This window comes from Engystomops pustulosus, chromosome 6, assembly GCF_040894005.1.
Source record: "Engystomops pustulosus chromosome 6, aEngPut4.maternal, whole genome shotgun sequence".
Classification (NCBI taxonomy): Eukaryota; Metazoa; Chordata; class Amphibia; order Anura; family Leptodactylidae; genus Engystomops; species Engystomops pustulosus.
This window is the reverse complement of record NC_092416.1, coordinates 155,303,423-155,319,400: the sequence shown is the minus strand read 5'-3', so window position 1 is coordinate 155,319,400 and position 15,978 is coordinate 155,303,423. Positions and strand designations below refer to the sequence as shown.

The 15,978-nt window shown below is 40.7% G+C and overlaps 1 protein-coding gene across 4 annotated transcripts in view; it reads right to left on the bottom strand.

Annotated features, from left to right (window-relative positions):
* Nucleotides 1-559: 559 nt before the first annotated feature.
* Nucleotides 560-15,978, bottom strand: part of MGAT5B (alpha-1,6-mannosylglycoprotein 6-beta-N-acetylglucosaminyltransferase B) — a 59,397-nt gene continuing 43,978 nt past the window's right edge. For all 4 annotated transcript variants that reach the window (XM_072111977.1, XM_072111976.1, XM_072111975.1 and 1 more), the window contains 5 exons: nucleotides 10,649-10,795; nucleotides 9,049-9,165; nucleotides 5,982-6,056; nucleotides 5,368-5,624; nucleotides 560-1,513 (listed from right to left, as the gene is read on the bottom strand). In XM_072111977.1, the coding sequence (XP_071968078.1) occupies nucleotides 1,315-1,513; nucleotides 5,368-5,624; nucleotides 5,982-6,056; nucleotides 9,049-9,165; nucleotides 10,649-10,795 (795 nt within the window). In that variant the 3' untranslated portion in view covers nucleotides 560-1,314. The remainder of the gene's footprint in view (nucleotides 1,514-5,367; nucleotides 5,625-5,981; nucleotides 6,057-9,048; nucleotides 9,166-10,648; nucleotides 10,796-15,978) is intronic.

Below are 15,978 nucleotides of genomic sequence, written 5' to 3'. Positions count from 1 at the left end.
TTTATCTGATATGGACACGGGGAACATAGTGGTAACCAATTTAAAAGACAGCAATAAATTATAGCAAAGCTTTCAGTTTTCCTGAACAATTTCAAATTTTATTTGAAAAAAATCTAAGCTCTGATTTGTTCCTAAGGGGAAAAAGTTTTCTCAAATAAATTTGATTTATGAAACCTGATGTGTTATAACTAATGAAGAGCCTGAGGGGGATTCAAAAACACATTTATCAAAACTAATAATGTAATAAGCCTTGTTGCCCATAGAATCAACCAGTTACTGCTTTCAAAAACTATGAATAAATGGAAGTTACTATGTGAATGTTGGCAATTAAAATTCAGAACATGGAGCCCTCACCCACCAAATAAGTCAGAACCCTCCCCCCCCTCCCCCCAGAGACACAGAAATGGCCCACTGTGTGGTATATTTTCTACAAACCCTGCTCCATCACTTTCTAGACTATTGGTAACTATGTAATTAATTACTATGGACCAACAAAACCCGATTGACACCTGGTGCCCAGCTTTGCTTGGAACACTTTTTCAAAACCCAAATCACGTGATTCTTATTTCACCAATTCAGCCTTTATTAACATAAATATCTGAAAGAAAAAGATTCCTATTGCTCACGAGTCGTCTTTCCACTTAATCCAGTTAGACCGGACATTCCAACTTCAGAAAAAAAGTGCATATATCTCCTCCTGGGAACCAATTCCCTGCCACTGTGGCTTAAGATAAGTCGTTTTCACATTTGGTCCAAATAATTGAATTTTTCCGATTTTCAACATTTTATTAATATTATTTTCTTGTGTAAAAAAAAAAAATATATAGTCACATTGGTCATGTTCGGAAATGGAAATTATGTCCCTCGTGGGTTGGCACTGGCTGCACCACACTATCTGGCACCGGTTTGATATCTATTACAAGTAGTTTCTTAATATTGCCGTAAGAGCATACCCTTCTTAAATCATCCTCTTGTGTAAGCTTGACGCCCTATCCCCAAGTGGGGCATTTTTGCTGTCCTATCTTATCTTCATTGTGCTTTACTTTGAAAAATGTAGTCAACCTTTAATCGAAATCCATTAGAGGGCATGGAAATCATTACGTGGCTCCAAGGCGTAGAACACGGGTTGTTGTGTGAGAGTGTATTATGCTCACTATTGCTTTATGCTGCAGCATAAAACTCCGGGCAGAGTATCCAGTCTGTATACTCAGTTATGCCTCAGTATAGTAGGACCTCTTCATGCAGCAGTCAGTATGATCAGTAGTTGGAAGATTAATGAAGACAATTATTGGCTTTGATGAGCACCCCATCACTTCACGAGCAGTCCTTACATAGGGCAATTTGTCCATGGCGATAGTCTCTACACGGACACAGCCTGCGGAACTTTGTGCTTTGTCCTGAACAACTGAAGAGGAGCGGTTCTCTCTGCAGGTAGCATTCCCTGACCGAGGGTGACACGGCTGGGTACAAGTGGCTCATGACTGATTCCGTACTCTCACATTGGGCTCCAAGCCTTAAGGAGAAAAAGATGGCACAATGAGATCAAACATATATGTATATTATATGTTAAAAAAAATATCAATACAGGCAGTCCCCAGGTTACATACAAGATAGGGTCTGTAGGTTTGTTCTTAAGTTGAATTTGTATGTAAGTCGGAACTGTATATTTTATCATTGTAATCCCAGCCAGAACTTTTTTGGTCTCTGTGACAATTAAATTTTAAAAAAGTTGGGTTGTCATAAGAATCAATATTAACACTAAAGCTTCATTACAGACACCTCTGATAACTGTTACAGCTGATTATTGTAGCCTAGGACTAAAGCACAATAAATTACCAATATCCAGAGGTCCGTATGTAACTAGGGGTCGTATGTAAGTCGAGTGTTCTTAAGTAGGGGACCACCTGTAAATGGGGACCTGTCATTTACACCAACCCACATGTACTAGACATATTTTGAAAATTGCTAAAATACAACAGTACAACTATATATTGTTCCTCCCCATGTCTGTAAAGTTCCACAGTATGTTCGTAAAGTTGACTCACTGGGGGTCATTTACTAAAGGGCCCGATTCGCGCTTTCACGACGAGTTACCCGAATATTTCCGATTTGCGCCTATTTTCCCTGAATTGCCCCGGGATTTTGTCGCACGCGATCGGATTGTGTCGCATCGGCGCCAGCATGCACGTGATGGAAATCGGGGGGCGTGGCCGAACGAAAACCCGACGAATTCGGAAAAAACGCTGCATTTTAAAAAAAAAAGTGTCGCTGCACTCGCGCTTACCTTCACCAGGAATAGGCTCGTGCATTCCGGCGGGCCTCAGCGGACTTCAGCGCAGCAGTGACACCTGGTGGACGTCAGAGGAACTACCTTAGTGAATCCTGTCCGGACCCGAATCCACCGCAGAGAAAGTGCCGCTGGATTGCGAAGCGACTGGGTAAGTAAATCTGCCCCACTATCTTCGATATTCATTTTTTGTAGCTCAGCTCCAAATACCTGATTAGCAAAGGGGCTTGCTTTCTCTTCAGCAACGTGTTACCTGCCTCGGCTAAATCAGTTACCTGTCTCTCTCAGGAATAAGAGAGGTGCTGGCTGTGCGTGACTCACTGTATAAAAATCAGCTCCCTCATTCACCCCTCCCTCAAGAACTCTCTTCAGTGAGTCACACAGCCAGCATCTCTCTCATTCCTTAGGGAGGGGGAAATGAGCTGGAGGAGCGTCTGATCAGAAAAGACATGAATATGTTGGACTCATCACAAAGGAAAGACCATGATCTGACTCACATGCGGTCATTCGCATAAATGGGGAGAAACTATAGGGATAGTTGTACTGTTGTATAATAGCAGTTTTTAAAGATATGTTCAGTTAATGTGGGTTAGTTTAACTGACAGGTTCCCTTTAAGGACTTCCTCCAACTAGATTCATACAAATCCACACATTTTGTCAGGACTTGTCAACTTTTTTACAGTTTTGTATGGTGGCCTAATGAGGTTCTTAAGACCATGATTTTCCAGGATTGGGAATATTTCCAATTTGTCATGCCTATTCCTTTGTTTCCCTTGAAAATAAACCACTGGATCTGGTGACCAACATTATTTTAAAGAGGACCTTTCTCCACCTTTATTATCTCAGTGATATCAGTGAAGCTCCACTGACATCAAAGCAGTTGGAAGTGTCTCTATCACAGTTTCCGACCAAGCAGTGGCATTAGGTTGAGCACTCAATATACTACTTTGGGTCGGGCATTGGAGGTTTAATCGTTGTCAGATCCCCTAGTCATCAATTAATACATATATTATTTGTATTAGAACCCCCTTTAAATAATGACCATTGCCAATAGTAACCAGAAAAATTTCAAATTGAAGTCTTCAAAGGACTTTTTCAAAAATGAACATCCATTTGGTTGCTAGGGACAAATTCTAAAAAAAAAATCTAGGGCTTTCTGTTATGTCCATGAATTCTGACAAATACACTTTTTACTGCTCATTATTCTCTTTTAACTCCTTCCGTCGATCCAATTCTGATACCTTGACGTTGACTGAAGGACCCCGGTCATTAGCTGCCTCAACCACCAAGAAGCACAACCCCTTTGATGGTGTTCATTCCCTATGGATTGCTTTCAGGATTGAACAAAAATGAAGCGATTTTGTACAACCATGTCCAAGTAAGCTTCAAAACAGCCCAAAATAACATGTCTTCAAATAAGACAAGAGAACGTGTGTCAGATCAGTAGAACCTACATCTTCGAGTCAAACAGAGATCTGTCTGTAGTGCCAGCATCTTTGAGGTTTAGATGCAGCTTAGTTTAACACTGATCTACCATACTGTTCCATCTCATCTATACAAACAAGGTAACCTATGAGAAACTAGTAGTTTATACATTTTACCAACTTTCTTCTTGAAGGCTTTGGAAAATAGCATCTTTCAGAACATAACATTTTAGTTATACTACTACTGGGCATCCTGAAGAAGGGATATATATAATATAGATATGGAATTCTCCTATGATGGAATTTAAAGTAGGGACCTATTTACCATTTTGGGCGCTCAAGGCATAGTCTTATCTAGGGTTCATGCTAACGCTAAACTCTGCCACCAGGTATGACATAGTATTCACCTTCTCCTAGTCTACCTTCTTCTCTCCTGAAAAAACTAGACCAAGAAAAGGAGGTAGAGAGTGGCATGTAGTACGGCCAGGGAGGATGTGACTCTTCATCCCATCCCTGTATCCCTGAACTGGCTGTAATTTTAACGGTACAGTGAACTTGTATCCCACCACCGTATGAGGTCCTTCTGACCTCGCGGGTCCCACAGGTCAAGTGAAATATGAACCATGTTTGTGTTTTTATTGTCCAAATGTCAGGTAAAAATCTCACCAATAAATGATCTTTCTATGGAAAAATGTTCTACAAAAAGATCATGTATCCTTCATCTGGTTTATAGCCTGGAGATGCTACTATTTTGGAATCTATATTTATTTTTCAATGTCCTGTTGTTACTGAAAAATACACAAAGTAATGATTACACAGATTTCCAGGGCCAATTAACACTGTCTGCAGATGTGTATGGTCAAAACTGCTGGTGGACTCTTCTTAAAGGACATCTACTGGTGGTAGAGTGTCCTAAATAGGCTGCTCGTTATGTCTAGGGGATGGGGGGACTGTATTTTTCATGTATTTCAGTATTTATCGCCGAAAATATAACTTTGTTGAATTGTCAGAGGCGCTCAGTGAGACAGCACCCGAGTGCCTCTTGGCTTCATCGGACTTTAATATATTCACGCCCCTCGCTCCAAACCTTCATATGTTGCCGGCCGGGGAACTGGGATCTGGCGGGTGACGTCAGATGGCCGGGGTGTGAAGAGAGTAGGGCATTTGCTGCCTTCTGGTTCCCCAGACGCTAGAAGGAGGAGGCTTGCAGCGGGGGGCGTGAATATAATAAAGTCCGGGGAAGCCGAGAGGCGCTCGGGTGCCGCCCGCCTGAGTGCCTCTGGCACTTTCACATAATTATTATTTCTTCAATAAAAATACTGATATATATGTAAAACACTGTCCCCCCATATATCCCTAAATATGAGAACTCTAATCTAGTTCACCATAACTTCAAAAAAACATCTCCTGGTCTTCTTTAGTTGTCCACATTGTAGTATATAATTATGACATACAATATAATGAATTTCTAGAAGTATCAGATAGTATCTGAGTACATAATGGAAAAAGACATAGGTCCATTGAGTCCAAAACCTATAAATCCAGACCTGTCTAGAAGTTGTATAAAGTAGATGCTCCCAAACAATCAGAGAATCCCCCAGACACCTCAGTCTTGGCTAATAGTGAAGACATTAAATTGGACTAGATTATACTTACTGCTCTAGAACCCGTTGACTGTTGATGATGCTGAAGAACGTGGGCTCACACACCAAATTGCGGTCCCAGCATGCACTGGTGCAGGATTCACCTTCTGCAGACAGCCAAACCTTCATCGACGTGACAGGGGGCCACATGGATGGAGGAGGTTCACTAGATGACCACACCAGGTGTGTACGATTGATGAGGACCAAGGAAGATGGAAGATGAACCTGGGATGTATTAACGGGAACGGGCAAAGGAGGGGAGCAAAACTCCTGGAAGGGATTTCATATTGAATGTAATGTCAAGAGAATGTGGCAAAGATTGGGAAAAGAAGATAGATGGATAAAATGATCGATGAGGTAATGATCGGAAGGGAAGAGAAGAGAGAAGAGGAATTTAAGGCAGGTTCTCCTCCATTACGCAGGATAGGCAGTATCTATAATGAACATTTCTAGCAAATTGGTGTATGCTAATGTCAGCGCTCTGGAGACGGCCATCAAGCTGTCGACATCGCATTGATTTAACAATTTAGTAGTGTAGTATGGAGCAGAGGGGCACGACCCGAGAGGAATACATTTTCCAAGTATTCAATAAGAAGCTTTACAGATTGGTGTGGGTATCTATCTTACCTGGTGCTGGATATAGGCATGGAGTCTCTGCAGCATCCCTTCACTGGTGAACTCATAGGGAAGGTAGGGTTCAATCTATAAAATGGGAGATGAACAGATTAGTGATGGGTTATGCCTGAGATATCACTTGCTATCAGATATAAAGAGATTCAGTACATCCCTTAATAGCAGACATGTGAGGTCATGGAACATGAGTCCTGACAACGTTGTGTACATGTTTCTACAGCGGAAGACATATATACCAGATATACTAATGGACACTGTCTACATGGTGACATAACTACAGCAACAAGAGCCAAGCCCCTGTACGCCAGGGGTAATAAACAAGGAATATTAGGGTTCTGCTTCCATGACTGCAGCTTTTTCTCTCCTCATCACATTGTCTAATGAGTTCCCTTGGGCCTCGTCCCTGAGCTCAGTGATATACTATTATTCTTCTGCACAGAACTTTCCAGATAATGAGACCTCTCTTTCGGCTTCTCAGGAATATTGGCTGTTAAACCACCCGCGACTGACACCTCTACGGCTCAATGACCTCAAATTGAAGCATTAGCCAGACCTCAAACCCCTACATGGCAGAGACTCTCCCCATCCGGCCCCTCTGTTCTCCCTCCAGCCAGCTACATGTCTATTTTATGCATAAAAAATATATATCTCAACCTATATCTCATCTCATTCTATCTATCTATCTATCTATCTATCTATCTATCTATCTATCTATCTATCCCATGTATATCATATATATCTAGCTACACATCTATCTTTTCAGTAAGAGTAAGCCTCACTATCTATGACCTCATTATACAGACCTCAAACCCCTTAATGACTAAGCATCTCCATGCCCCATGTCCTCCTTCCTGACCGACACATATTAACCTATCACATCTATTTTTTGACAATATAATAAAAATACAGTAAAATCTGTCTGTCTATATCTATAATATATCCATCTATCTATCTTCAAGTCGTTGCTGTACACGGAAATGATGAAAAATCCTTCACCTGCTCTGCAGTGCTGCCGCTTTTCAACAATTTATCTGATATATCTCTCTAGTATTCACCATTCAGAAGGCCCAAAGTTTCACCCCCAAGACTTGGACAGGTAAGAGACAGATATTTGGTATCTAATCCTGACAAATTCAGTTTGTAATGAGGAACTCCCCCCCCAGGTTATGTTTATAAATCTATGGTATCTATCTCAATATCAAATTTTATATATATATATATATATATATATATATATATATATATATATATATATATTCATGGCCTTAACATTTTGTATTGCTAAAATGTGTAAGATTCTCTGTGTCTGTCTAGATCTATCTACTTTTTTGTGTTTCCATCTCTTTTCATGTTCATTTAACTTTTTCAAAAGATGTAGTGTCCACATTATCTACAATGAATTATGAAAAAGTTTCGAAATGTATCATATTACAGTCCTATGTGTAATATTCGTTTATCAACAATGCTTCACATGACGGCCACTTGTTTTTATTCTAGATTTTTAAAGATGCGTATCCTGCCACAAGCATATTGGGGTGGATTTATCCAGCGCCAGTGCTTGGTGTCCCCTTCTCAAGGTGTATATATCAAGAGACTCTGTCCTCCTATTATAGCACACACGCATCCGTGCGATAATTCTAGGCCAGGCCCTGCCTAGTAGAGTTACAATATAGCCTGAGGTGCTTCCTTGCACTGTCTATAGCTACTGTACATGGGGGATCAGATGCCCAGCGCCAGATCACTCCATGGCCCGGCATAGCCCTCTCTATGCCCCGATATGTCCACTGGATGTGGAGGTGGCTTAAGGTAGGAAAAAGTCAGAATTCATTAGATTATCCACAATGTATCATCATCCAATCATGTTAATTTTTAGTTTATCAACAAAAAATCATCTTCAAATCATGTTAATTTTTGGATTACTGAAAACCATCTTTTTCCAATTATGTGCTTCCTTAGAATATAAAGAAAGCCTCATCTTCCAATCATGTTAGTTTTCAGATTCTCAACCAAAAAAAGCAACTTCCAATCATGTTCATTTTTCGATTATCAACAAAAATCATCTTCCAATCATCAAAAAGCTAAATTTTTCTTTTCATTTTTAGATTCTCAAACCAAAATTATCTTACAATCACGTTCATTCTTAGATTATCAACAAATCATCCTCTTATCGTCTTCATTTTTAGAATATCAACAAAAATTAATCTTCTAATTATGTTCATTCTTGAATTATCAACAAATAATCATCTTCCAATCGTGTTCGTTTTCTGATTCCCAAAAAAACCCATCATTTTGTATCATGCTCATTCTTATATTATAAACACATTTTATCTTCCAATCATTTTCATTCTTCGATAATACAGACTCCTCTTCCAATCATGTTCATTTTTAGTTTATTAACAATATATCTTCTTCCAATAGTGTTCATCTTCCAATGGAAGCTCCATCTTCCAATCATGTTCATTTCTGGATTATCAACAAAAAGCATCTTCCAATCATGTTCATTTTTTGATAATCAACAAATATAATCCTCTAATCATGTTCATTTTTAGATTCTCAACAAATCTTTATCTTCCAATCATGTTCATTCTTAGATTATGAGCAAAGAATCATCCTCTGAGTATGTTCATTTTTAGATTATCAACAAATCATCATCTTCCAAGCACGTTCATTTGCAGATTCTCAACAAAAATCAACAAATAAAATCTGCCACTAGATTTTCTTAGATTATCAACAAAAAGTAATTAGCCAATCATGTTCATTTTCATATTCTCAATAAAAAACATCTTCCAGTTTTCCAGCCATGTTAATTACAAGATTATCCACAACACATCATCTTCTAGTCTTGTTCATTTTTAGATTCTCAACAAAAATCAACTTCAAATCGTGATAATTTTTTAATTATCAACAAAGCTTCATATTATATTCATGTTATTTTCTAGATTATTAGTAATGTATACAATTTATGTACTAACTATGGGGTCGGTGAATGGAGAGATGTTGTCTAGTTCTCTTTTACCAGTCCATATTGTTTTCTACCAGTCCCTATAGGCCCCTCACATACCTTGCTCCTCATGATGGTCTTGATAGCTGCCTCAAACTCTCTTGTATCATTGTAGTCCACCGTCATGACATGAGGCCTCCCAATAGTCATCTCCATGTATGGGTGCTGGGATGAGACCTGCAGAATAACATGAAGACCCTCATCAATACAGCTTCACTGAGTTATTTGAACCACCTTATGACCAGTATTAGCCATTTATTAGCCATTTTTTTACATTTATTTAGTTCATTTGTAGGTTTCATTATTTTACACTAATGAAGTACTTTCCAAGACCTGAAACTTTTATTTTTTAAATTTTTCATTAAGGGTATTGTTTGATGGCTTTTAAGTTTCCATTAACACACTTTGCCAGCCCTGACATTATCCACAGTCCACATCTCAGTCGGTCCTTGTTGGAAAACCTCTGATGTTCCTGGGTTTATTGTCACTGAACAGAGGCTACGCCACGAGTTAACAACCTGGTGGTAGCAAGGGTGAAAAACGCAAGTGTGAAAGGGGCCTTACACTGTCAATGGGAACCATTGCTGCAGTTGTGAATTCCACCTATTACAAGGACACGGAGCCAACAGGATCTAGCACAATGGGGCACATTTACTTACCCGGTCCAGTCGCGATCCAGTGGCGGATTCTCCGGCGCTGATTCGGGTTCTGCCGGGATTCACTAAGGTCCATGCGCCGATATTCACCAGGTGTCGCTGCTGCGCCGAGGTCCGCCGGAGTTCACCTGCTTTTTTCTGGTGTATGTGAGTGCTGATCTTGCGACACAAATGGCTTTTTATATTCCACGGTTTTTCCGAATCCTTCGGGTTGGCCGGTGGCCACACCCCCCGATTTCTGTCGCGTGAAAGTCGTTGCGATTGCGCCAAAAATCGATCGCGTGCGCCACAATCCCGTGAAATACAGCGCAAAGCGGAAATATTCGGGAGAAACCCGACGGATTCGCGGCTGCGGACCCTTAGTAAATGTGCCCCAATGTCTCCAAACATCTGATGGCAGTGCAGACCTTTTAGGAGGTTATCCCTCAAGCGGGTCTAGGGTGGGATATATAATTTGATTTTCCTACTTCAGGCACAGTATTTGAGGGCATTGCATTTTTCCATAATTATGTCTCCAGGTTGTAAAATTGGCCACCTTTGAACCACTGCTAAGTGTTATGGCCATAGTGAGAAAGGATGAGCGTCTACATTTTTAGTCATGGGTTAACGGTAAGTTTCTTAATTCCCGACATTCCCTCTTGACAGCTCCAACGTCTTTGGTTTTTAATGTTTCCCAATTGAGTGATTCCAATATTGGAGATAAAATGAATCTACATTTGTTTGAATCTTCTTCATTCCCTGACAGTCATGGACTGACACCTCCGTTCATCAAAACTCAGTGGGAAATCTCGTCTAATTAATGGAGGTAATTACATTTTTGTCAGGTGGCTATGATGAATTCCCAGGGCCTGCAGTGGAAAACATAATATTCTATGTGTGGTTAAATCAACATCATATCTTTTACCATAGGCCATGATAAAATGTAAATTGCCCTTTCAGATCAGATGGAACCACTGGTCAATATAAACCATGACCGATAAGAGGTGAATGTCGGTGACACCTACCTCTCTGGAGGTTGGTTTTCCACGGAAGAACTCATGGTTCAAGGAACTGTGTGATGGATTGAAGCGAGGTTGGAGAAACACACAACCATTGGCAACTGCTTCCAAGGGGGCTGGACCTTCATAGGGGAAGCCAAAGCCTATAAACAGCTGAAACACAAGAATATATGAAAAAAGTTATCAATGAGGTATGAAAAAATCATAATAAAAAAGACACCTAACTGACCATTGACTGCGGTTGAGAATGGGGCCCATATTTAAGTCAGTAGTGTCATACTCATCCCACTTATTCTCAGTTCTCAGGGAATTACTGATCTCAACATTTACTGTTATCCTCAATTCATAGACCAGAAACTAAAGAGGAATGAGCCCCTCATCAGTACTCAGGAAGAAAAGTCTTATATAGGACATTTCACCAAATATTTTCAGATCTTTACTGTAATATGGGGATGTTTGCACCAGCCCAGGACCACCCATCTGACAGCAGAATGTCTAATTATTATATTGGGTACTGTAACTACCTTAAAACTATGTTAATTTGGCTTTCTAATGTCAGGTAGGTGGTCCTGGGCTAGAGAAAAAAATTCTTGCTCTGCCCAATTCATTGGATTATTAATGGATGCGAAGAGATGGAAATAATGGTGGCGGTGAAAGGTCCTCATTGGTGATGATGATGATGACAAAAGCCATAGATACATTCGATAATATACCAATTATTATCTTTGAAACCACTTTATAGCCTTTTACATATTGAAGAGTGGCCCCCCGACCCATACGGCCAAACAGAAGCTCTTATTATACAAGCGCAGTGGAGTACTGTGAAGAGTATGTTTAATATGGCGCAGCTCCAGCGTCCTCCATATTATTTTACTATTGCTTAATGGGGTAAACAAACGGCAGACATTTTTTCTGAGCCGGTAATAGCAGCTCCGGAATCTGTTATACAGACTGAACACTGTGAAGGGGTCTCTAGACTTGTTATAAAAAATAATTCTGTCTCCATGTATTAATCTGGAGAAGAGATAAACCATAGTCTTCATGTATTCAAGTCAGCGCACGACGGCAGCCAGCTGTTTCTATCGAGTAAATCTCCTGTGTACGTCCTCAGGAGTGTTATCCAGGAGATAGACAAAGTCATTTTTCTGTACCGCCAAATGGCAGCTGCAGAATTGAGCTTATCTATGTAGTCCGGGCTTTTGTATTCAGCCCCTCGTCCCCTGTTCTGATTTCAGTTTAAAGGGAATGTAGATATTTTTAATCCATTATTATCCTTATTGGTATAAAAAAGCCTAAAATAAAAATTGTGGCAACTGTGCAAATAGATATTAACAAAAACAGTGAAAAGTAAGCAAGGTGGAGCCTTCACCATCGAGAATAGGTGGTCCACCATCTCCCTTCCCATAACCAGACCGAGCAGATAGATACCCACATGTGTGCAGCCCCTCAGGTCTACATGGAAATAAATAATAGCCCACTTCTCGTTCTCGAGAATCAGGTCCCACCTACATGTCAAAGATACTCAGCCTGGCTAAGCTTTGACGTATCATCAGCCTAGTCAACTTTGGGGGGCAGTCCTTAAATAGCCAGGAAGAAAAGAATACGACTGCCCACCAGAGTAGACTAAACTGATGAGGCTTATGGGTGCACCTTTTGTTATCTTTCAGTGAATACACCATACTTACCGCCATATTACATTTTCTAATGTTGTCTCTATGGGATTTAGTATTAGGTTAGAACCTGGGCCCGCCAAAGCATTCTCTAATATTTTGGTGGGCAAGTCCAAACATCACATGATCAGGCATTTTTGGTACAGAAACTACTTCAAATGGCAATTGTGCTGTATAACTGCCCTGAACTTAAAGGGGTGTTCTTATTTCAGCAAATTAACGTACAATGAAAAGTTACACAATTTTCCTATGTACTTTCTGCATAAATTCTTCACTGTTTTGTAGATCTCTGCTTGCTGTCATTTTAAAGGAAGCTTCTATGTTTACTTCCAGTGGACAGAAATCTGGCCGTGGTCACACAGGTGCACAGCTCGTTATATCCCACAGCTCTGATTAACCTCGATGATACTAACGAGCCGTGCACCTGTGTGACCATGGTCAGATTTCTGTCCACTGGAAGTAAACATAGAAGCTTCCTTTAAAATGACAGCAAGCAGAGCTCTAGAGAACAGTGAAGAATTTATAAAGTATATTGGAAAATTGTATTACTTTTTATTATGGGAGTACCCTTTAACCATAGGACATGGCTTCTGTTGTCAGAGCTCACCATGACATAGTCTACCACTGTTCTTCAAAACCTTCTCTTAATCTAATCCACACCCAACTTTTCTTAACAACTCTTAGTTTTTCACATATGTGTTCTGCTTATGTTTTTGCAGTTCATTACTTACACTTCATGTAAGTTACGTGTGTGAAAAACGCACCATACAACTCTATGGAGACTCATCAAAAACCAATTGCACTTGCAAGTGTAATGCATTTTTCACTGATCAATTGCCATAGAAAAGACATAGGGGCAGATTTACTTACCCGGTCCATTCGCGATCCAGTGGCGCGTTACCTGCGGTGGATTCGGATCTTCCGGCGATTCACTAAGGTCGTGCACCCGATGTCCACCAGGTGTCGCTGCTGCGCTGAAGTCCGCCGGAGTTCACGATCCATTGCTGGGTGCAGGTAAGCGCGTGCAGTTAAGCGCCCCCCGAGTTTCGTCGCGTGCACGCCGGACTAGATGCGCCACAATCCGAATGCGTGCGCCAAAAACCAGGGGCAATTCAGGAAAAATCGGCGCAAATCGGAAATATTCGGGTAACACGTCGGGAAAACGCAAATCGGGCCCTTAGTAAATGACCCCCATAGACCTCAGTCATGAGTGAAAGAGTGAGAGTGAAGAGCAAGAGTGAAAAAACTCTTGCTTACTGTGCATGAAAAACGCATTGAAAACACCAAAAAGAGTGCATAAAAAAACTCTGACTGAAAACTGACTGAACTCTAATAAAAAATGTACATTTTTCACTGACCAAACCCTGATCGCACCCTGATCAGACTCTGACGTGATCTGCAACGCAAGTGCGAAAGGGGCCTAAGAAATCCTAAAATATTCCCTTCTCCGACCAAAAACAGCCCATCATAAAACTGAACAATGAGACAACTTGTAAACAAAATCCTTGTTCGCTCCATCAGCAAAAATTACCACAGCAAAATTGTGTTACCCCGCGCAAAATGTAAAACTGTACAAAAGTTTCTCCAATTCAAATTACATTTCCGTCCCAGTACAACAACATCTGACACAATATATAAAATCACATTAATGTGGAAAAAATAAGCCCAAAAAAAAAATAAAAATAGATTTTTCTGGTTTATTTGATGATATTTTATATATGTATAGCAGTTTGTGACTTATATTTTTTATTACTATGCGCTCTATGTAATGGATAGATATATCTATGGGAACTGACAGAAAACTCTTCTTAAAAGCAGTTATATTGAATAATCCACGGACTTTGCGGCAGGTCAGTCACCCTGAAAACACGGCTGAATGATTCCGGATATTACTTTACTCGGCTAGAAAGTGATGATGTCATGTAATAGCTTAAAAGAGTAGTTTCATCACAAATGACATATTACTAGACAGAGCCATCAGTGGAGGTCCAGCTACATTGACCTCTGCTTATTATAGGAGGCTGTGAGGAAAAAGTCACCAAGTGATGAAGTGGCTCCTGGCGTTCTGACCTCCGAATACTGGTTTTATAAGGAGTTCAATGGCATTATCTTAGAATATTTTCACACATTTTATTTGCAGGTTACAGATTTGGTTAATTTACAGAATATTCAGGATGTTTCTATCTTCCTGGACCTTGTTCAGCACCCTCTAAAGTTAGGATTAGAGATGAGACTCGAGCATTTTTCAAGGGGACCAAGGCTCTGCACAGGGAAGCTTGGCCAAACACCTGGGAACCTCAGAAAAGGATGGAAACACCACGGAAATGGACAGGAAACAGCAGGGGCAGCATGCATGGATGCCTCTGAGGCTGCTTAATCGCACCATTATGCCAAAACTATGGGCAACAGCATGGCCATGACAGAGTGACAGAATGAAGCTAGATAGCATGTAAAACATCCAATAATTGACCCTGACACTATAGGGGACGGCATGCAGAGGCAGCGGCAGCAGCGGCAGGCTAGAGAGTGGCATGGCGACATACTCTAAATGGACTCAGGCTTCAAACCAATGGGTGGCAGAGAGGAACCAAAGGAGGTGAGCAAGAAGCGCTCAAATAATATCGGTACATGATAAAAGTTTGCCAGTATATTTTGTGGATTACACAGCAGGGTGGCGACAAAGTTAACATGGAAGCCATGAAAACAACCCAAAATTCTGCCTGACACAGCTCGTTTGATAAGGGGACCATGTATGGAGGCAGTGAACTAGTAGTAGATTAAAGGTGCTGCAGTTAAAACTATGTTAGTTGTTAGTTGGTTACCCTGTCTCTAGGCTACTCCCCAAACAGCACTTCTAAGAACCTTTTGTATAAGATCAAGTGTAGTAGCGTTCTTATAAGTTTAGGATATGCCGGGTGAGGGGAATGTAAACAGATGCGCAAGAAGCGCTGAAATAATATTGGTAAATGATAAAAGTTTGCCAGTATATTTTGTGGATAACACAGCAGGGTGGCGACAAAGTTAACAACTTTGATGTGGAATCCATGAAAACAACCCAAATTTCTGCCTGACACACCTCGTTTGATAAGGGGACGATGTATGGAGGCAGCTATATGGACGACTTTTGGAGGTAGCAATGGAGACAACGTGTGGAGGCTGCTATGGAGACAATTTAATTTGGATAGTGCCTGTATGTGGCAGTCCAAAAAAGTTTTCAAACCAGAGGAGCGGGTAGGTGGCCCTCCAGAAAAATGAAATAGATTGAGTGCCTGTATGTGGCAGTCCAAAAAACTTTTCAAACCAGAGGAGCAGGTAGGTGGCCCTCCAGTAAAATGGAATAGATTGAGTGCCTGTATGTGGCAGTCCAAAAAAGTTTTCAAACCAGAGGAGCGGGTAGGTGGCCCTCCAGAAAAATTGAATAGATTGAGTGCCTGTATGTGGCACTCCCAAAAATTGTTTAAAACAGAGGACCGGGTAGGTGGCCCTCCAGAAAAATTGAATAGATTGAGTGCCTGTATGTGGCACTCCCAAAAATTGTTTAAAACAGAGGACCGGGTAGGTGGCCCTCCAGAAAAATTAAATGCATAAAGTACTATAGCTAGAGCCAGTGGGCCCTGTCAAAAAATAGCCAGTTTCCTCTGCTTTACTGTACAAAGAGGAGGAGAA